Here is a 23,358-nt window from a genome sequence, read left to right on the forward strand (position 1 = left end):
ATGTATTAAAAAAAAAGTTAATAATATATTTTCCAGCACGTACACCAATTCACGATAACAGTGATAGTTGTATATCAAAACGAAAAAAAAACAAACCCTCACAAGCGTCATGGAACATTTTATATTACCCTGATGTCCCTCTCTGATAGTGCGCGAATGGAAAGAGGTAAAAATAAATAAATACCCCAATTCCCGATAAGATAACACAAACACTCATCAAAGTCGAGTGTGATTTTTGACTGGTTGGGTGTATTTTGTATCTATGTATCTTGATTACCTACACTTTTTTTTAAAAGGTATAGAAAATATGTTGAAATCATTCTTTAATATACCAACCACAGAAAAAAATATACAAAATCGTTGTTTTTTTTTTCTTTGCGCCATCGATGAATTTTTCGAACTCAGTTCGAGGGAAAAAATTCGCGTCGCCAGATTGATGATCGATGAATTGCCATAAAACCAAACGTTTAAAAGTCCTAAAACAGTTTCACAAATTAATCCGAACAAGATTAGGGACTTTGAGTTTTTTGGTGAATTATGTAATAGTTGATTAAATTTTTGCGCTAAAATATTTGAATCGATTGAAAGTTTTTATGTGTTTTCCGTGAAATTATAAAAGATTCACTTTAATTTTTTTTGTGAAAACTAAAACGCATTCCAGATACTCCGTCGTTTTTATTGAAAAGTTTTAAAATGAAAGTAAGTTTGAAATTGAAAAGTGTATACAAAAAAAAAAAAAGCAAGATAATTTTCTGTGGATATCTAAGAGAGATATAGAATATGTCAAGATAAGTGACAAATGATTTAGTGATTGCAGATGGTATGGCTACTTTTAATTTTATTGTTATGCTACTGGTCCATTGAAATGATTGTTTCATTTTTTGTTATAAATATATTAAGATGCGAGTTAAAAGCCAGATATTGAAATATTCAACTCAATAAAATACAGGAAGACTAGATAAGTACGACTAAAAAATAATTATTTTGCTTACAACTGAGCAACTCTGTTCAGAAATAGAAATACAAGAATATATTATAAATATTGCCTACGATTTTTGAATGACAGTTTTGAGAATTTTTTTTATTAAATAAATTATGACTCGAAAAGAAGATATTATAGTTGAAATGAAAAACTGAGAGTGAATTACCAAGCAAAAAAGATGAAATAAATTGCAATGTGTTTTTTTCTTTCATTGAAAAATTCCAATTCTATTTGCAGCTCAAACTAAATACTTGTCTCTATAAAAAATTATGAAGCACATTGACTTGAAATTTAAATTTATGAGATATGGAAACGTTATCCTCAAAAAAGTCGCAGTCAAAATTTTAATAAACAACTCGTCGATTTTGCCACCAGATTTAATAAACTTTTATTATATTAAATTAAGTGAACTGATTTCGAATAATATTTTAATACTTTTGAAATTTGAATATCTTACTACAAGAGAAAGTTTTTTTTTTAAACACTATTGAAACGTTTCTCTAAAAATCAATAAACGTTTTCTTGATTTCTGCATTGTCTTAAACGACCGATTTCAATGATTTTTATACAATTTTTGTACAATTTTAAGCAATTGCAATAAAACGTCAATTTTAGTTTTTTTCTCAAAACCACACATAAAAAAAATTATTTAGACACAGTTTTAGGTATATAACTTATTTAAAAGTGCTTTAAACTGCAAGAGCATGTACAGTAGCGAGCAAAAAAAAAAATGCAAACGAAAGAGGTTTAAAGAGTTTTGAACAAGAGGTAAGTTACCAAATTTGACATATTGAAACTGTTTTATTTTTATTAAACAATTTGTGGAATATTTTACTCCAAAACCATTATAAGATAAGAAGAAATGGAATCCATTTCAACTCTGTTTAGGTCAAAGTTAACTTCATTTCATTTAGTAAGAATGAAATGATTTCTCATTCATTTAATGCGCTTTCTTTTTAAAATTAAGAGATTGAAAAAGGCTTAAGCCTTTGGCTGCTATCATTTTTGGTGAAATATTATATGAAATATCAGAGCACTAAAATTTTATTTTTCATACTTTTTGCACAGTAGATATAAAATAGTTATCCCGGTTTTAACTATTAAAATAGTTATTTTATTTTCTCTGTGTAGTAACTATATAAATAATTAAATTAATTACTCTGCTTAGACGATTGAAAATGGCTTTATCTATAAGTAAACCACCATTAAAAACATTTATTAAAAGTTATGGCATGAAAAAAGTGAAAACTATTAACTGCTCCTCTGATGAACTATTAATCGCATAAAAAGTTCTGGTGTAAAATTGAAATATTTGTTGCAGTTTTTGTTTATTGTATAATTCATTCATTAATAAAATGCATTATCTTGGTTTCCTATTCGTTTTGACATTCAAAGGACCTTCCTATTCAGAAAACCTTAAAAATTTCTTTTTGATAACTCAACCAAAGTGTTACTAATAGACAATGCATGCCATAAGATCATTTTAACTTATCTAGCTAGATATCTAGCTAGATATCGTTTAAATGGTTCAAAACAAAGGAGGCAGGATATTAATAAATAACTTTAAAATGTCACCGTAAAACAAACTGTTAAGAGATCTGTTATCTCTTTTGTATATTCGTTAATGATTTTTGGTGTACAACTTCATTGATCGTCAGAGTTGTGTTACATCATGCTCAGGTATAAATCCTTAAAAAAAAATTATTTCATTCATAATTGAATAGAAAAAGGACCTCCTTTAAGGTCCGACAGGAACTTAACTATTCCATCCGTTTTCATGGTTGGTAAAAATATTAGACACGCTTCTTTTAAAGAAGAGAACTGTATTTACATATATGTATTTATGTGTACATAAAAATACCTTAAAATATAAACATTCTTACTAGTATATAGCCATTAGTTGCTGAATGGGTCGCACATATTTAGCTTCCGTACAGACAATGTGGGAATATTTTTCAACATATGCAGGCTGAGAGAGTGTACCCATGTCCAACATGCACACCATTCCATGCAATGACTGGTTCGATTTCAAATTCAGTCTCACAAAAAAGGTAATAAAATATGATATCAGTTAATTGGACTATTGGAAAGATTTATAGCAATGGATAATGATTGTGATAAGAGTGCACATTCACCCATACCTGCATTTATTTTTCTGATGTCTTAAATACCCCGCAACCCTATAACTTATATTAACTTACATAGAACTTTAAAGAAAATTTATTTGAATTTAAAAAAAGACAGAGAGAAAATAAGAAATAAATATTTAATAAAATAGGCTGACCAAATTCATTTAATTTAAAGCCAAATAATAACAGATATTACGACTTAATCTGAACATTTTTTTCTGAGTGAATAGTTTAACAGATTAAGAATTGTAGGCTTTAATTAATGTAACCACAGTGTTACTCTCGCTTATTATCATGTTCTTTATGTTTTTAACGTATAATATGTAAACACGTATTCATCTATCGTACGATTCTATTTATTCTAATTATGCTTTGTCTATTTACCATACATTATCGTATGACCTATTTTATGTAAATATGATTTATCCAAATTACCGTATGACCCGATCATGCACTCTAGTTGTTAAGCTTCAAAATTGTAAAATATTTGTATAATAAAGAGGAGTTCTTGTCCATCGTCTGAAGCGATAACATCGTGTTTTCTTTTTAATTATGTTATATGTTTGGCCGTCTTACATATCAGAAGTGGGATCTATTAAAACCCGTTTTTTTCTGTCACATTAAAAGTTTAAACTACATTTTATGTTTTATGTTTAATGTTTGAAATTAAAAAAAAAAAAAAAAAGTCGTGCGTGATTACTGAAAAATTAAAGTAATGGCTAAAGTTCGAGCAGAAAAATGTATACAAGAGACAACTGTGGCTTCCCTTAAAGAAAAACTAATCAGCTTTAATCTCAGCACTGATGGAAACAAATCGGTGTTAAAGATGAGGTTGCAAGACCATGTGGACCAGCTAGAAGAACCTCAAATTTTAATTCATTTTCCGGGGAATCCAAATGAGGAGTCATAGTGACGATCAAGACGATGACCTTCAACTTCAGATCAATGTGCTTGCGTCATTGGACAAGTTAAATGTGTTATGTGAGTGATCGTTATTTATGTGAGTTAAGTTTTATGTTGCATGTACCATGTACCTAGTTAAAAATAAAAAAATTATGTTATGACGGTTTGAAAACTGAATTAATAAAAAATGATAAATTTTGTGATTATGTTTATGATAAGAATTATGATACCAATTTAATAATTAGTAATAAGTTTTATGCAAATTATGTTTTATGCAAATTATGTTTTATGTAAAAATGTTATGATTATGATAAGCTTAGTATGAAAAGTATGAATTTAAAAAATTCTGATTTTATCTGAAAAAAAATTATGCTACAAATTGTGTGAAAAATTATGAAAATTTTAGCGTATTTGATTTTACTAAAACCAATTGTGATGAAAATTTTAAAATCTTAAGTGACGAAACTTTCGCTACAGATATTTTGAATACACATTTTTGTTGTGATATATGTAAATGAATTTAATTTGACAATAATTAATAGTAATATAACTTTTGAAAAAAAACATGGAGTTTATAATATTATAAAATGAATTAATTATGATTAAAAAAAAAAAACTCCTAGTTCGAATGTTCTTTAAATCAATTTTTATAACTTTAATACAAGTTTTAATTTTGTAATTTTGTTTTAATAATTATATTTTGTTCAGTTATCATTATCGTTTGTTCAATTTGTTGCTATTTTAAAAATGTAAAAATCGAATTATTAGAAAATACTAAATGAAAATATGTACTAGAAAATCGAGTCGATTTTATGTCAGGATTGGCCGAACTGTAGGCTTTAATTAATGTAACCACAGTGTTACTCTCGCTTATTATCATGTTCTTTATGTTTTTAACGTATAATATGTAAACACGTATTCATCTATCGTACGATTCTATTTATTCTAATTATGCTTTGTCTATTTACCATACATTATCGTATGACCTATTTTATGTAAATATGATTTATCCAAATTACCGTATGACCCGATCATGCACTCTAGTTGTTAAGCTTCAAAATTGTAAAATATTTGTATAATAAAGAGGAGTTCTTGTCCATCGTCTGAAGCGATAACATCGTGTTTTCTTTTTAATTATGTTATATGTTTGGCCGTCTTACAGAATAAAGAAAAAAAAACAAAGGTGGTTCATTTTAAAGATCTTTTTCTTTTATAAACCGTGAGCCAAATCTGGTAGTTTTGATTTAAGGCACAGTTGATTATAGTTGTGGGCGACTGATCATCTAAGTTTTCAGACTCGTGTACCAAACAGTTGAGATCCAAGTACCAATATTTGGAGCCAAAATTTATCTCTGGGGACCTAACGGTTACTAAGATACTGCTTTTCAAATATCATCAAATTTGCATTTCATCAAACAACAGATACACCTGACAAAACACGGTACAGTGATAGGATTCGCCGTGAACGCGTTTTAAACACAAAATTGTGATTCCACTTCAATTTCGGTAGAAAAATATCAATTTTCATGAGAATTAACATACAATAAATTTAGAACACATTTGCTTTCTGAAAGAAGTCTAATTGTTTTAAAAACATTACCTTGGCATTGAAAAAAATATTCCTTTTTGACAAAATTAATGATACGTAGGTGTTTGTTGGAAATTAAAAAAGCTCAAATTATGTATTTTATTATCTAAAAGGACTTTATACATCTGTCTTCAACTTTTATTTAAAGGCTAAATCACTAAAGGCTGAAAAAATCGTTTTTTAATGACATGATGCGGTCGACACTTTTATTCGAAAACTTTTTAAATGTTCACTTACTCACTTTGTTAATATCGACCGATTGCACTTCCATCCATTCTTTCCAAGTTCATGGAAACGGAACAGAAATTTCTTAGTGAAAGAGGAGCAGAGAGCTTTTGAAGAGAACTCTACATCATTTTGGTGAAAGAAAAATTATTCCACTAGATATTTCTGAGCCATTAGGTAGATTTTTGAGTCAAGATCGAATTCGCATGACTATTGTATTGATTACTCCCTGCTTTGTTGAACTAGAAGCTTTCAAACCGTGCAATATGAGTGGTGTGGGATGTGTTTACAAAAAAAAATGTTGGTGTGCCTCAGGGCTCCGTTTTGTTTCCGAAATTTTTTTCTCCCCCTATGATCTGGAAACAATCTACAAACATATGTATATTCGTCCTAAATTGGAGTTTAATTACCACATCTGGGCTAGTCCTTCAACTCATATCATACTTTTGAATGGTATCCAAGGAAGAACCTTTAAAATGGTAGGAGGTAAGAACACAATTGAAACTTTTACATCGCTCGATCACCGCAAGATTTCTTTACTGTCGTTAATTCTTGGCTTTCGCTGTTATAAGCCAATCCCACTGAGGAAAACCGAAAAAAGTTCAAACAAGCTAGAAAGGCCAGCAACGCCCATATTCGACGAACCAAATTTTTGCATGATCAAGAATTAAGGCAAAAAATACTACAATGTCCAAAAGGTATAGTAAAAATTTTTTGTCATTTGTAAAAAATATTCGCAACACTACCTCGTCGTCGGTTCCAACGCTCGTCTTCAACGACACTCCATTTGTTAGCTCTGTCGACAAAGCTAACCTACTTGCGAGGCAGTTCGCTGCCAACTCAACACTGCCTGATAGTGTAATGACTCCGCCAGTACTTGAGCGCGTAAACGGATTCATGGGACAAATCTTCTTTCGCACTCGTACAGTAGCAAGAGTTCTTAAAGATCTTGACATACACAAATCCGCTGGCCCGGATAGTATCCCCCCATTGTTCTGAAGAGGTGTTCTTCCACGCTGGCAAAACCACTGCGTAAGCTTTTTCATCTGTCCTATTCTACTGGTCTCTTCCCGAGTAGATGGAGAACAGTATTTGTCCAGCCTGTCCCTAAAAAAGGCGAATCTTCCTCACCCTCAAACTACCGACCGATCGCACTTACCTCCCTTCTTTCCAAGGTCATGGAAACGTTGATTAATTTTCAACTTAAGAAATATCATGAGGAACGGAAGCTTCTTAATGACCGGCAGTACGGCTTTCGTAGCAACAGGTCCACTGGTCATCTGATAGTTTATCTCACCGAGCAGTGGAACAAATCTTTACATCGTTTTGGAGAAAGTAAGATTGTTGCACTTGATATTTCTAAGGCATTTGATAGAGTTTGGCATCAAGCTCTTCTTTCGAAAATGCGTGCTTTTGGCGTCGATGAATCTCTTCTTCGTTGGATTAGAAATTACCTTTCGAACCGTTCAATACAAGTCGTATTGGATGGATTCAAGTCTGAAACCCACAAAATAAATGCTGGTGTGCCACAGGGCTCCGTTCTGTCTCCGACACTCTTTCTCATTTTTATAAATGATCTCCTGTCTGAAACTTCTAATCCACTCAACTGTTTTGCTGATGATAGTACCCCCAGTTTTTCATATTTGTTTCCTGATTCTCGCCCATGTTTTTCGGATGTGGATCTCGAACGGCTTAATATGATTAACTCATTAAATTCTGATCTTGATAGCATTGTCGAATGGGGAATACAAAATCGCGTAGAATTTAATGCGTCAAATGGGGAGCGTATCGGAATCCCGCTTTTTAAAATCCCGTTTTTCGAAAATCCCGAAAAAAAAGTTTCAAAATCCCGTTTACTAAAATACCGCTTTTTTAAATCCCGCTTTCTAAAATCCCGAATTTTAAAATCCCGTCAAATCCCGAAAATCCCGATTTTTTTACAAAATACATGCTTAATTCACAAATAAAAAAATCATGAAAAATAGACAAAAAATTATAGTAAAACTGATTTTTTGCGTTGTAAAGCCCACACAATATGTACCTTCAACACATTCTGAAAACGGTATTTCTTTTATAAAAACATAAAATGATTAAGGCCTTAAATTGAGTTCACAAGTAAAAGAAATTTCATTTATTTAAATATCAAAATTGTTGAAATGCATCCAAATATAAGTTGAAATATATTTAAATGAAATTTCTTTTGATTATGTAGTGTGTACATAATTTAAGGTGTTGTGATCATTTTAAGTTAATATTAATCTATGGGATTATCACGATTTGATTGTTCTTCTGAAACTTTAAAGTAAATATTAGTTTGTTATTTGATTTCTTTTTAGTATCACATTCCTTACTTTTTCTTATTTTTTTTTATATATTATATTTTTTGTTAAAGGTTTTAATTAAATTAAAATCTCTCATTTTTTAATTTGTTTTAGTATCGCGATTTTGCAAGCAAAACTAGTTGTTTTATTTTAAAAAATCGCGCGATTTTTTAAAATAAAACAACTAGTTTTGCTTGCAAAATCGGGAGAATAAAAAACGGGATTATAAAAATCGGGATTTTAAAAAGCGGGATTATAAAAAGCGGGATAATGAAAAACGGGATTTTAGAAGCTGGATTTTAAAAATCGGGAACATAAAAAGCGGGATATCGAACCCAACCCCGTCAAATGTTTAGGTTTCCTCCGAAGATGGAAGAAATTTTCCTCCCCGTCTGATCTAGCTGTTATTTATAAGGCATATATCCGTCCAAAGCTAGAATATAACTCCCACATATGGGCAGGTGCTCCTATAACCTCGTTGAGTTTCTTGGATAGAATACAAAATACCTAGAGCTATAAAAATGATAGGTGCTAGATCAATAACTGATACAATTACGTCTCTTGAGCACCGTCGTAACGTATCATGTCTCACGTTGTTCTATCGTTATATTTATAAGCAATGCTCAGAAGAAATAGCTAGTTGAATTCCTCCCCTCAAACAGTTCAACCGTAGCACTCGCGCTTCCAGGAATGCTCATCAGTCCTATTTCGGACGTACCGTCAAATACAGAGATTCTTTCTTCAGCCGCACTACGCGAATGTGGAACGCATTACCCGCCTCTGTTTTTCCATCCCATTTCAAGACTCAGGACTTCAAAACTAATGTACATTAGTATCTCCTTTCAAACCCCTCCCTATTTTCCTAATGCTCGTACTGTGTTCATCATATTAAGGGTAGATTAATCCGTTTAGTGCGCGCTCATTATAAAAAAAAAAAAATCTTAAGCAAAATATTTCATTTTGAATGCAAGATTTTTTATTTGCATTCAATATATTTTTTTAAATTTGTAATTAAACGTCAATAAATTTGCTCTTATTATAAAAAAAAAAAACATAAGGAAATTCCAAAACTACCAATTTACCATACCAAGATGACTGAGGTCCCCTTCTACTCCATCGCAATACATTAGACGAGGTTTCCTCTACCGCACCAACCCGTTGAAAACTCATGTAGTTAATTAGCCTGAATAAAAAAACTTCTCCGTGCTACAAGATAAACCCAGAAATCTAAAGAATTGAATTTTAGCAAATCATAAACTAAATACAATATACAAAAATTTCAGTGATTAGATAAAATCATTTTGTGATTAAAGATATCAGTTTGATATAACCAAGGAATCACCCAAATACCTCATCAAAGATAAATTATTATCTCTATTGAAAAGTCCAATAACACAGTTATGATAATAGGTCTGACGACGAATATGGGACTAGGTCCTTGTCTGCTTAATGTCTACCATGATTGTATAATATCACAACAATTATACAAAATTTACATAAAAAAGTTTATGACAACACAAATCAGTTAAAAAAAAATGAGATAATGAATAAAGATATAGATAATTGGTTACGTGGAGACGCGTGGCAATCTTAAGAGCATATACACAATATACACAATGTTTGTATACAGAAACAAAAGAAAAATCAAATATCTTATCTTAACTGTATTATCTATTAGAAAATACAAAAACCTTAGGTTTTCCTTTTTTTATCATTTATCATTTGTCATTTTTTTTTTCATTTAACTTTTTGACGAGAAAGATAGCAAAACTTTCGATAGTTATACTCATTTGGTTACTTTTATGTTGTAATTTCTAGACTGTTTGAACACGCGTCATCATGACCATTCACTTCCGACAATAATTACAATCGCGAAAGGCATCCATTGCTGACGGAAACAGTTTCTGGCACACCCTTTCACAAACAAGTGTCACTGTCATATTTCGTCCATTCGTTTCATAAGTCATAGTTTGAAGTTTGGGTGCAGCAAGACACTTGAACTCATTTAAACGTTATTGAGAATTCCTACTTGATGATGAGTAATAAATAGCCTTTTTGAGCTTTGGTATTCTTCAAGATACAGTTTAAGAGGGATTTCCTTAGTGACGAGTACTTATTCATAAAAAAAGAACAAAACTAAAATTATAATGTTGAACACCTCTGGTGTAAGAAGATGTTCATAAACTATCATATCTACATAAAAAAGCTTGAATGTAAAGTAAAGGCGTAATATATTATTCCTTATGTCCCATGTTGTTTAGTATAAAATTTCTTTTACATCATTTTCCTCTTAACGCACACAAAATAAATTAAAATATTGTAACCCACCCACTCTTAATTAAACATCCGATTGACAGTGATTTCCGTTTGACGCACAAAACAATTAAACAAAAAAAAAAAATAAAACAAGTCAAACGACCTCAGAGACACCGGCACGCACTGACAAGCCACAACTGAACTAAATAAATACTTAAAGTGTGACGTTTAGTAATTTTAAGAGTTGGAAATAAAAAACTATCCAACAAAAACTAAGAAAAACCAGAAAAAAAACAAAGATATACCGCCACACGACATCAGGCAAAACCGCCGAAACAACAACAACATCGAAAATGTCAATATTAGTTGATACCAATTCATATTTGAACTTTTTTTTTGTTTCCGATTTATTTCGTCTTGTTGTTTTCTTTGCGTTCGTTGAACAAGGTGCACAATAAGAAAACAAGAAAATTAACAACTCCACTCTTTGGTAAACAAAATTTCATGAAATGTAAGTTCTACAGCTACGACTCGAGTTCAAAATTCAGAATAAGAATCTGAAACAAAAGCACTTTCCTCGGTCATCGAGGATAGTTGTTGATTTTTTTTTTTTTTTTAACTCTCATCCGTCCGGTCTTGGCGGCAAATATACCGTAACAAGAGCCAGAGCAAACTTCGTCAGTTATTTTTAGTTGAATATGAAAATCCGATCACTCAATAGAGAATAGACCGTCATATTAGCCAGTCATGCTGTGATGACATGAGCTTTCGTTAATCCCTCTCTAACCTTCAATTGTTGCAAATTATTGTGAGATTTTATAGTTTACCATACGACTTTTTGTCATTCATTATTTTTTATCTTTCAGATGGAAGGTCAGCAACAACATCAACAACAACAACAACAACAGCCTATGGAACTTATAACGGAAATAAAAACAGAACCCAATAATGAGCAAGTGACATCGCGAACACCAACATCTGAGGAACAGCATCAGAACCAACAAGAACAGCAGCAGCAACAACAACAACAGCAGCAGCATTTGCAGCAACAACATCAACAACAACTTCAACAAGAGCATCAACAACATCAGCAGCAACAACAACAACAACAACAGCAACGAAAAGAGAGCGCCCTAAACGTTTCTAGACTTTTGCGTGGTGACCTTATCGATCCCACGTCAGTACCAATTGCAAGGACACAACAACGACGCATTCTGACAACTGCGGGAACTTTGCGGTGAGTGAGTGGTCTTAAGTGAAAATGACATATCGCGTGATAGTAAAACATACATTTTGCCTTTTGCAAATATCTTGGCATTCCTAGCAAAAGTGGTTTGTGTCCAGAAAAGTTTATACACATACCTACATACATACATAGTTTGTTTGTATTGTTTAAAAAAGGTAATGCATATTACTTTGCTACGTTCTTTTATACCTTTACCCGCATTTGTGAAGTTGGTAAATTTTATATTTTACGTTGAGTTGCTACGTTACTGTCTAAAATTGAGAACATAACTGACTGATTTATAATTAGGTGAACGAAACTCGTCAAATAAAAACGAAAAAAATGTAAAAAATTTAGTTTTGGTGTGGTTTCATTGTGAACTTCACAGGATATGCGGTGGTTTAGTAATAGCAAGTGAACTTGTTTTGTATGCACTGTATTTTAATTCAAAAATAAGACAATTTCTTAAAAGATTCTGTTTGTGTGACTGTGTGATGACTGATGAGGTGTAGCGTAAACTATGTTAGTTGAGAATTTTTTTGGAATTAAGGCTGTATTACATTTTCATATTTATATGACATACTCTGAAACGATTGACAAATTTGTATGTTGTGACAATTTTCACCTAAAGTATGGCTCAGCTCAGCGGCGCACAGTGCGTCGAATGTATGGAGATGGATTTCAACTACATTTATGGTTCCGTTTCGAAAATCTATAATTTTCAAAGGAAAAATTGATATTTAAATTTAAATTTAATTCTTTATTTAAAAATTAAATTTACGTTTTTGTAATAAATTTGCGATTTAGAATAGAAAAATCAATTGTTTAGAAAATAAACTCCTATTTCGAAACTAAGAAAATATTTTTTCTGTTCCTGCCATAAAAACGGTTTCTTAATTTCTGACTTTCTCCTAAATGACTTTTATAACTCATTTAGAATAGACGAAAAATAATCAAACAAAAAAATTGAAACAGACTCATTTGAATAGACTAATAAGACCGAATCCATGAAAAGTTCTAAAGATTGCTACGTCCACTGAGAAGGTTATAAAGGTCACAACAGTTTTTTTTTTAAACAGTGGTTTTAGATAAAAATTATGTTCCACAAACTCTTAGCTTAGCTTATTTTATATTTTGGTTTTCTTGAATATCAACATGGATACCAAAAATCAGAATGTTACAAACGAATATTTACAGAAGCGTGTGAGGCCATAATATTACAATTTTTATACTTTTTTTTTTTTATTTCGAATTATTTTTTAAATCAATTTTATTTTTCGATTGTTCATTCCATATGTATGCTGCCAAAAGAACTAGCAAAAAAAGGCCAACATTTCAAGTCGTGTTGAAATGTTGCTTTGTTGAAATTAATTCCATTCGCAGCTTTGTTGAAATTAATTCCATTCGCAGCCAAATGCTACCACTCCACCTAAATGTTCTTTCACACTTCAAATCTCTCTCCGTTTTGACGTGGCGTATTTCTATAATCATATATTGGTGCTTAAAATTTTATTATTTCACATATAGTGTTTCTTATTTTTTTAAGACTTTGAGTTCTTGATTCAAGCCTCAATCTCAAATTTAATGGAATTTATCAAAAAACTTATTTATTCAAGTAAATTATGTACAGCTGATGATCTTTAATATTGGCGTACTCTCCTATCAGCACCTCTCCCTGTTCAAATTTTTCAACTGTCGCACAGTGTGGCCAATGGTATCAAAAGCTGGCAAAAATAGCTATTTTCAAATTGTACCGAACTGCCAAATACAAATTTACTTTAATAAAGGGATTAATAAGCTACACAAAACCGGTTTTTATTCCACGGTTTAAGTCTAACGCGGTGAGTAACTACACTTTAAAATGTCGCCATTGACGAAATTATTCGTTATTTACCTTTTTCTAGCTCCCGTCTGTGTTTCAAGTTTTAAGTGCTATTTCGTTAAATCAAAAGATAAAAATTTGAAATAAATATGGAATTACAAGCAAAAGGGAAGCTTTCGATTCTCATTCCTCTTTTGAATTATGAGTGTCTAGTTTGTTTGAAAAAATTATTCGAATTCGGTGTCTTTAAAATCATTCGTTTTTTGTGTGCGTCATACAAACTCGTTAAGAAAAAGTTCACAAAGGTGTGAAGTGGCGCTTTGTTTTTGGTGTCCCTTTATTGTTGAGAGTGTCGTCTTTCGTGTCAATTAAAAAAGTGGTGCCCATGTTTGCCCCTTTTTGAGTAAACACTATGTGAAGTTATCTAAAAATAACTTTTTTTTTGTTTTATATATATATATAAATAACTAAATTTAAGGAAATAGTGTTGATCTACACAATGGAGACGCAGGCGCAGCTTGAGATATCTCATACATGAAAAAAGATCGGAAAATTTGAAACGGTTCTCTGAAGAAGATGACCGCGTCAAACTATGCTTAAAGAAATTACCACACTTTTTTACCATAACCTCATAAGCATTCAAAATAACGTGTTTTTTTGCATTTTATAACGGTAATATTTCAAAAAACGGAAGCTAATAGAATATTTCTTTCGTGGATTCGAGTTCAGCATCCCTAAATCTTTCAGAAAAGTATGTTTTGGTTCTTCGGACAAAAAAAGTTGAATTTTGTTGACCAGTGTATTTTTTCACTAAGAAGATTTTGTTATGACTAAACCGTTGAGTCAGGTCTAAAATCTATTTTTAAGAATAATCTTATTTAAAAAAAAAAAAAAACAGTAAAATCTAAGTATTGAACAAATAAATAACAATTTTCTTTCTCAAACAACTTCAAAGTTAAAGGTAACAGATACTTATGTCCATATAATATGCGTTTTGGATAATTTTTCATAGAATCACAAAAGTTGTCTCAGTTTTGTGCTTTAATATAGTATTTTTACCCATAACAAACTTAGAAACGAAGAAAAATAATTTTTGCCAACTTTTCCTACCATATCGGCCACACTGTGTGTCGTAGGTATGACTTTTTACATTTATTACACAAAAAGACACAAGGCAGCAAAAATATTGAAAAAAATAATTTCTTCATAAAGCTAAATCTACAATTTGCTTCTAAACAAAAGAGCTGAGGTTAAAACTTTTTTCATTCGAATTTATTCAAAATATTCGTATACAGTTAGTTTCCTTCGTTTATTTAATTTAAGCTTAAATTCATATAAATAAAATGAACAATAATAACTTCAACTATATTTTTATCATGATATCATTTCAGAGAAGTTAATGATCCAGTGCGCGAAAACGACGCAGACTCAGACTACAACAGTCATCAACACTCTCCTTCGGACTTTGTACAAATGGCTCCAAGACCCGATGAACCCTCAACTGTCTACACGTATGAGTCTACACCAACGACCAACACTCTTATTGGCTCTGAAAACCAATCTATAAAAATCGAGTCCCTAGACAAAGATCAACAACAGCAATTGCAACAGCAATCAGAGCAACCATCATCGGCCGCTTCGGCAGTTTTTTCAGAATCAACTGTTGTGTCAGCATCCTCCCTGCAGAATCACCATCAGCATCCACAACATCATACCACACTACGTGCCTATGAAGACGAACGCTTTGCTGCTGCTATAGAACACAGTGATCACACCCAAATCATCTATTACGATCCGAATGCCCTTAACGGTGCAACTGTCGTTGAATCCCACAATGAGTCTAAGACCTTTACAAATTTGGGCCCGGCCGGGGGGAATCTTGCTCCCGCTCCTGGCACCGAATACTCAGTCACTGGGAATTACAGTCAAAATAGTCCGTATGCTGGCTTGACACAAACCTATAACATGGCCAACGCTAACCCGCTACTGTATAAAACCGACCCAACACTGAATTCAATGCGACCTAATAGCCAATTTCCGCTAACGGTATATGAAAACCCTGGAGTTTCTGAATCGTATTGGCCAACAACAACTTCCATTGAATTTCCCAATATCGTAAGTATCAATCTTTTAAAAATTGAATGCATATGATAACTGTTTGAATTTACAGAACACCTACAATCAGGTAATAACCGATGAATATGGTTCACCAAACGGCAGTCCTTGGACGACATCTTCCGGTGCTACCACCACTACCACCTTCGATACCACAGGAGTTGATTTCAAGTGTCAGTATTGTGGATCGCTGATGCTGAGGAAAGAAAACGATTTGATTTGTATAACATGTTCAGCGTCGCGAATGTCCCATATGACACGTCTGCCACCGCGCCAAACCAAACCCAAGACGTCCACTCTCAACAACAATCGTAGGAATGGAGTTAGTTGTGCGAATTGCTTTACCACATCGACCACGTTGTGGCGACGCAACAACGAGAGTCAACCGGTTTGCAATGCGTGTGGATTATACTTCAAGCTGCACAACATGAATCGTCCACTAACGATGAAGAAGGAAGGCATCCAAAAGAGGAAACGCAAACCAAAACTGGCGAATGGAGCACCAATGAGGAACACCCTACCAAGTGAGTTTTCTTATTATTTTTTTTTTATGGTTATATTGTGGCAAGAAGAGATCCTTCTACGACGCCATTTTGAACAAAGTGGGTTGGAACCTTTTTAAAATGAGAAGGTAGAACCTTTTATATTTGTTTGATTTTTTTTTATTGTTTTCCCATTTTTTAGAGGATTTTATTGATTTCTTCATGAATTTTTTTTTCTTCTTCTTTACGCTCTTCTTGAATTTTGTGTTAATCCTTCAATGGGAAATTCAGTAACATTTTTTATGTAAGCATCATCTTCTCTGGACGTAGTTTCAGACTAAATTCAACTTAAAAAAGTTATTCTTGCTCTCCTTGGGCTACTTACATCGGGAAATCTATTATTCGTTAGATACACCGTTTAAGAATGAAATATTACCAAGTTTCCTGACAAAACAAAAAACCTTCCACATTTTCTTAACTATTCAAGGGATCAAATATATGTAATTATTGTATTCTTTAAAACTAGGCAGGAATTTTGGTATCTATTTTCCAGTCCCCATTTTGAAAAATTATTTCCCAACAGAATTCAACATTATTCTGTTTGTATTAAAAAATAATTATTCAGAAACTTTTGTATTCATTAAAAATACTTTTTTCCATTTCAGGTATTGTCGTGCCGTCACATCATGCAATGTACCCATCGCAGGTACAAAACATTGGACTCCCAATGGTTTCGGCCCAAGATCTGCATGACATGTCTACTGGAGGTAGTAATGGCAATCGCATAAGCATTAGTCACAGTGATGTGAATGCTATTAATGTATCCCGTCATCATCTGCAATCGGAAGTCCCAACTTCGGTGGGAGAAAATCATTCCACGCAGTACAATTGTTGTGAGCCACCTTCACAAAGCCAATCACCACATTTACCAAATACCAGCACTTTAAATCGTCAAATAAATCAAACGTAAAAATTAAAAATTTAGTACCTAATATATTTTTAAAAACTAAAATGCATTTTATATTTTTAGCGTTCCACCACTAGATGGCGGTAGATCAGTTAATGGTGAGATTGCCACCAGCGTCATTACAAGTACTGGAATTCCCGAAAGGTCCTCGAATAATTAAAAAAAAGACATATGAAAGAGAAAGGATTTATTTTATGTGGCTCCAATAGTAGTTTTAAAATGGCTTCTAATTAAGGGACTTTAATTTGAAAAATTTAGCATAGTTTGAGAACTTTTCCAACTTTCGATGAGTCATAATGTATAAATAACTATTTACATATGTATATACATATTGTGTCTTGCGAATACGTCTACAAAATCAAAAGTTTATTATAAGTTTTTATTATAAACTCGATGTCTGTTTGATAGTAAAAGCTAATGAAACAAAAAAGAAAAGCCTGATTCTACAACCACATTCCTAAACCAAAATTTATTTGTAATACAATTTTGTAAAAAAGTATATTCATCCCAGTAAACTAAATTTAAAAAATATAAAACGCCAAAATTACTCCGAGTTCAAGAATGTAAATTTACTGCAACAATGCAAAGAATTAACCATTAATATTGACTTATTTAAGTTAAGGTTTTGAAAAGTTTCTTGAAAATAAAAACTTATTTAAAAAAGGACAAATAAATTTCCTTTCCGAAAATAATTGGTTTAGCAAATTAAAGTTTACTTTTAAAAGTTGCGGATTTTTTACTTTCACGAACTTGGGGTATCTTAGATATAAGATTAGAAAAAAAATAAACTAAAATTTAAAAAAAAAATCACTTTTACCAAAACGTTGAAGTTGAAGAAATAAACAAATAAAATAAATGTTCATTATTTAAAAAAGAATATTGTTGAATATAAAATAAAAAGAATATATTTAATGTATATTATTTATTATTATTTTTTATTAAGATTGGCAATTGAAAATGTAAGACAAAAAGTAGAAAAAAATTAACTTACTTTTCATCCAAAGAATCTCATTTATAGTTAAATAATCTTATGATATATTCTATAAAAAAAGGTATAGGATCAATCCACACCACATGTCTATTACATAAAAACAGTGTGAATTCATGTAGACTCTAATATTCTTTCAACTTTATTTAAATAGTGGAGTAACTAAAGCTCAAAAATTGGCAATATTAGGGAACCCGGCCAAACAGCTTAGATTTTGATGATCTTTTTTTTCAAACGTGGGTAATTCAAAGTACTTTAAAGTCTATAGATTAAAAATTGCCGGTGTTGCCGCTTTGATTTTTAAAATTTAATTGAAGATTTTTGTGAACAAACATTTTTTTCTTCAAAAATTTTTCTTAAATTTCATTAATTAATTGATGCCAAAAGATTGTCTAGGAAATTCAAAGTCACATTTGTAAAATTAAAATTAAGTTAATTGAATGAAGGGCTTTTGAAAGAATGGTAATTGAACTCAGATTTAAAAAAAAAATTATTGACAAAATTTTACATGGCGTTTTTAAAACTTTTTCGTAATATAAAATGCATTTATTTTTCAAATTTTTTAGGCCACATTTGTTATGATTTGAAATTATAAAAGGAAATGTCAATATGTATTACAGTTTATTAAAAAAATTAAAAAGTATTTCATTTTGAAGAACTTTTTTTAATAGAAGTTTTGAAAACAAAAATTACTTATTTTTTTTTTAAAGTTCAACATTTAAATTTAAAGTTATTTTTTATTTATTCAATAGCCCTTATTGTTGAAAGTTAAATAGGAAAAGTTTAAAGTTCTTATTTGCCAAAATCTTTGAGAAAATCCATTTTATTTCAATGCAAAAATTCAGTTTTTATCAAAAAAAACCCATTGAAATTGAAGTAATTTTTAATTTTTTTTTTTCAAAAGTGTGATATATATATATATATATCACACATAAAAAAAAACCAATAAATTCCCTGCTGAAAATAGCAAACTCAAACTTCATTACTTATAAAAGCTGCGTTCCTTTGGGAATATTTATCTGCTCTGCTTAGTACTTAAAGCTGCTTTGAACTACTTTTTCAATATAGCAAAAATAGTTCAAAGTAGTTTTAAGTACTAAGCAGTAGATAAATGTTCCCAAAGGAACGCAGCTAAAGTAGATTATGTTATAATTTCACTATGTGGTTGAAAACTGATGGATTCAAGCCATTTTTAACTAACATAATATAAATGTATATTTATGTTTATTGTTTCATTCACTAACAGTGATCATTCAATTTATTGCTTTATGAAGAATCTAATTGATTTTTTATAAAAAAAAGAATGCGATTTTAGCTATTGCGTATATTTATGAGAGAAATTAGGATAACTTGCTATATGTAACAGTTGATTTTTGACTGCACTTTGGATGCGTCTGGCAGAGGGAAGGCTGAAAAATAGCTGGCTCAAACTTATATTTTCTAGACCTAGAATAGACATAGAATATTAATTTGTTACCATCATACGGTTATACCTAACAGAAAATAAGCTATTAGGTTTTTATTACAAAAATGCACTTCAAAATGCTTTAAAGCGGTCTAGCGGGGGGAATTTATTTATTTTATTTATTTCAATTCGTTAAATTCTAACGTGAATATACTTACACATATATACATAATACTTAAATCTAAATTAATTACTCTAAGCTATTGAAAAAAAATAGTTTTGAACTTACTGGATTTAAAATTGTCATTTACAGACTTGATACAAAAGTAAAGTTTATTGAATATTGTTATCAATTGATTGAAGGGCTATTTGTTTGATCTACTAAAAATAAGGCACAATGGTTGGCGTAACCTTATACTTGTGCGACTGTAACGGAAATTTAACCGACTTAGAACCGAAGGGGATGATATTCGAACAAAAAAAAGCCAATATTTTATGAACTGGTTACGATAGAACTTTTTTCTTTCTGTTTTTAGAACAGTCATAAGTGTAGCTATCAGCCGTTTTATGGTTGTCCATTCTCTATCGGACACCCTGTATATATTCAGACCTATTCTAAACAAAAATTCCCAGGGAAATGGTGTCGGGAGAAGGGCCCCAATCGGAAAAATGGTGAAAATTTTATTTTTTTTTTGCTTAAAAATTAAGGGAAAAATAAATTACGGGCGAGCCGAGTTCGAGAAGTGGTAGGGTTGAGTTTTTAATGGTAAAAAAGGGTATATCTCGATTTCCGGCAAAACAACAAGTCCTATGGAAAAAAGTTGTATGGCAAGGTTGTAGTTAAAAAATATATCTACAACTTAACTATTAACAATTTTTCGACATAATCTCAAAATTTATGTGAAAAATTCAAAACACCGAGTTTTTGGTTTTTATTTTTATCTTTTTCAAAAAAAATGTTTTTGTCTACGAAATTTGTTGAAAACTTACCTTATTATGTCCCGAATACACAGTAATTTATTTGATTTAAAATATTTATTTTTTAACCTTTTTTTGACTTAATACCAAAAAAACACCCTAATTTTCAATCGAAAATTCACGTGTCAAAATATCAGCTTTTTTCAAAAAATCGGTGGGAATTTTGTTCGTTAAAAACTCTACTTTCTAATAGTGTAAACAAAAATTTACATTAGTATACCATAGTACATGTTCTCGGTAGATGCAAAAAATGAAAAAAGCTAAAATTCCAATTTTTTTTATCATTATTTACAATTTTGGCCTATTTATTAAAATTTACACTTAAATTACTCAAAAACCGTTAGGTACATTAATCAATGTAACATAAAATCTTACGGTTTTTGAGTAATTAAAGTGTAAATTTTAATAAATAGGCCAACATTTTAAATAATGATACAAACATTTTCGAATTCAAGCTTTTTGCATTTCCCGAGAACATGTACTATGGTATACTAATGTAAATTTTCGTTTACACTATTAGAAAGTAGAGATTTTAACGAACAAAATTCCCACCGATTTTTTTAAAAAAGCTGATATTTTGACACGTAAATTTTCGATTGAAAATTAGAGTGTTTTTTTGGTATTAATTCAAAAAAAGGTTAAAAAATAAATATTTTAAATCAAATAAATTACTGTGTATTCGGGACATAATAAGGTAAGTTTTCACCAAATTTCGTAGAAAAAAACATTTTTTTTTTGAAAAACATAAAAATAAAAAACCAAAAACACGGTTTTTAAATTTTTCACATAAATTTTGAGGTTATGTCGAAAAATGGTTGATAGTTAAGTTGTAGATCAGGCATGTCAAACTCAATGGTTACAAGGGGCCAAAACAGCGAGATACAAATTTGTGTGGGCCGCAGAGCATGTTAAGCTACAATTTTTAAATGTAAAAAAATTTTGTAAAAAAAAACAGCAAAAATGAGGAACCAATTTTTTTTCATTTACCTTTTTTTTCTCAGACCAAAGTTAGTTATTCAGGATTTTATAGGTGTGTCCCCTATAGTAGGAGAGCTAGTGGCACATTTGACTAAGGTAGCTCTTTTAAGGCTGAAAATTCGTACAGTGGTAGTTTTCAGCATGCTTAGTAAGAAAATCTTGGTCTGGCAGGCCTCAGCGGTGCACCTGCACATCATATATAGGTATATTTGACCTTGAAAGTTTAATTTTCAACTTTTTTTGCCCAAAATTTGACTTTGAAATCGATTATTTCAAAAAGTATTGATTAAAATAACTTGATTCAAAAACTAATATAAAGTGTAATATTCTGCCTTTTGAAAAATGTATCACTCATAACTGTAGGTGTTGCCGTCGTTTTTAAATAATTTTTTTTTTATTTTGAGTTACTTTTTTAGAAAATTGCCCCTCCCTCCTAAACGGGGGGAGATAGACCCCCCCTTCCCATAGTAAAAAATGCTTGTAGGTATTTAACTCCTCTGCAAGAATCCGTTACTAATTTTCCCCGCCTTAGCTATCGCAATTTCCCCAAAAAATATAAAATACAAAAAAAAAAAATTTGAACCAAAAATGGTTTTCTAAGGCGAAGAAAATTAGTAACTGATTCTTGCAGAGGAGTTAAATACAAGCATTTCTTACTATGGGAAGGGGGTGGTCTATCACCCCCCGTTTAGGAGGGAGGGGCAATTTTCTAAAAAAGTAACTCAAAATAAAAAAAAAATTATTTAAAAACGACGGCAACACCTACAGTTATGAGTGATACATTTTTCAAAAGGCAGAATATTACACTTTATATTAGTTTTTAAATCAAGTTATTTTAATCAATACTTTTTGAAATAATCGATTTCAAAGTCAAATTTTATGCAAAAAAGGTTGAAAATGAAACTTTCAAGGTCAAATATATATATGATGTGCACCGCTGAGGCCTGCCAGACCAAGATTTTCTTACTAAGCATGTTGAAAACTACCACTGTACGAATTTTCAGCCTTAAAAGAGCTACCTTAGTCAAATGTGCCACTAGCTCTTGGACTACTAGAATCAAAAACAATCTATTCCACTTTTTCTTTTATTGAGTTATTAAAAAAAAATGTTCCTAAGCACTCTGTCCCGCTTTATTAAAAAAACAACTTCTGAATCGAATTCAACATGTACTTTTGATTTTAAACTGACTGTGCTTTCCTTTGTCACCCAATGCGTTCCGAAAATATTTAATAATTTATTTTGGAATAGAAGTGTTTTGAAAGTCATGCATATAAATAGTTTTGTTTTGAAACGTAGCAAAAGAATTATTTTGCTGTACATCAGGAATAGTGTTGTTTTGATTCTCAAAGAATGTGGAATACATTCGTTTTGATTCAAACTGTAATATTTCTATAAAGTATTAATCTGGAACAAGTTGACTTTGAAAGTTCTCAACCACACTCAAAGAAAGGGGTTGAAAAATTGAGATAAACTGCGTTTCTAACTCATTTTTCACAAAAAGTGGAATAGATTGTTTTTGATTCTAGGGGACACAGGTAACTCATTCCTCTTAATAACTGAAATAACTGCTCGCATCGACAGGTAAGGTACCTCCTGCGAAATTTGCAAACGATTTTATATGGCAGTTTTCAAGTGCACAAAAATACTTATAAAATCGGGCATTTCAACGAATTTGGAACTTATTTCGAAGTCAAATTCGGCAATAATTCTATGTTTATGGAACAAATCGAAAAAAATTAAGAGAACTTGTCTTTCAAGAAATATTCTGCAAGTCTTTTTCGTATTCAATTTTATAGTTTAGATTTTTGGCGTAGTATTTTTGTTACGTCAAGTCCTGGTTTATCTTCTGATGTTCCAAAAGAGCTAGGTTGCATTTGAATGCAAATTTGCATTTTAATGTTGCATTTGTTCACATATTTGTTATTATTATGAACTTTGTTCGCAGTTTTGAGTTTAACTCAATAAATGTTTTGCTACATCTAGGTAGGTATCA

The 23,358-nt window shown here is 31.1% G+C and overlaps 1 protein-coding gene across 3 annotated transcripts in view; it reads left to right on the forward strand.

Annotated features, from left to right (window-relative positions):
* Positions 1-17,638, forward strand: part of LOC129916557 (box A-binding factor) — a 34,350-nt gene extending 16,712 nt beyond the window's left edge. Inside the window, exons 1-6 of one of the 3 annotated variants that reach the window (XM_055996563.1) lie at positions 225-699; positions 11,271-11,641; positions 14,843-15,566; positions 15,622-16,090; positions 16,714-17,014; positions 17,079-17,638. In XM_055996563.1, coding sequence (XP_055852538.1) covers positions 694-699; positions 11,271-11,641; positions 14,843-15,566; positions 15,622-16,090; positions 16,714-17,014; positions 17,079-17,175 — 1,968 coding nt within the window. In that variant the 5' untranslated portion in view covers positions 225-693 and the 3' untranslated portion in view covers positions 17,176-17,638. Of the gene's footprint in view, positions 1-224; positions 700-11,270; positions 11,642-14,842; positions 15,567-15,621; positions 16,091-16,713; positions 17,015-17,078 lie in introns of those variants that run through there. The other 2 variants (XM_055996564.1, XM_055996565.1) reach the window with 2 other exon arrangements.
* Positions 17,639-23,358: the final 5,720 nt, after the last annotated feature.

This window comes from Episyrphus balteatus, chromosome 3 (assembly GCF_945859705.1).
Source record: "Episyrphus balteatus chromosome 3, idEpiBalt1.1, whole genome shotgun sequence".
Classification (NCBI taxonomy): domain Eukaryota; kingdom Metazoa; phylum Arthropoda; class Insecta; order Diptera; family Syrphidae; genus Episyrphus; species Episyrphus balteatus.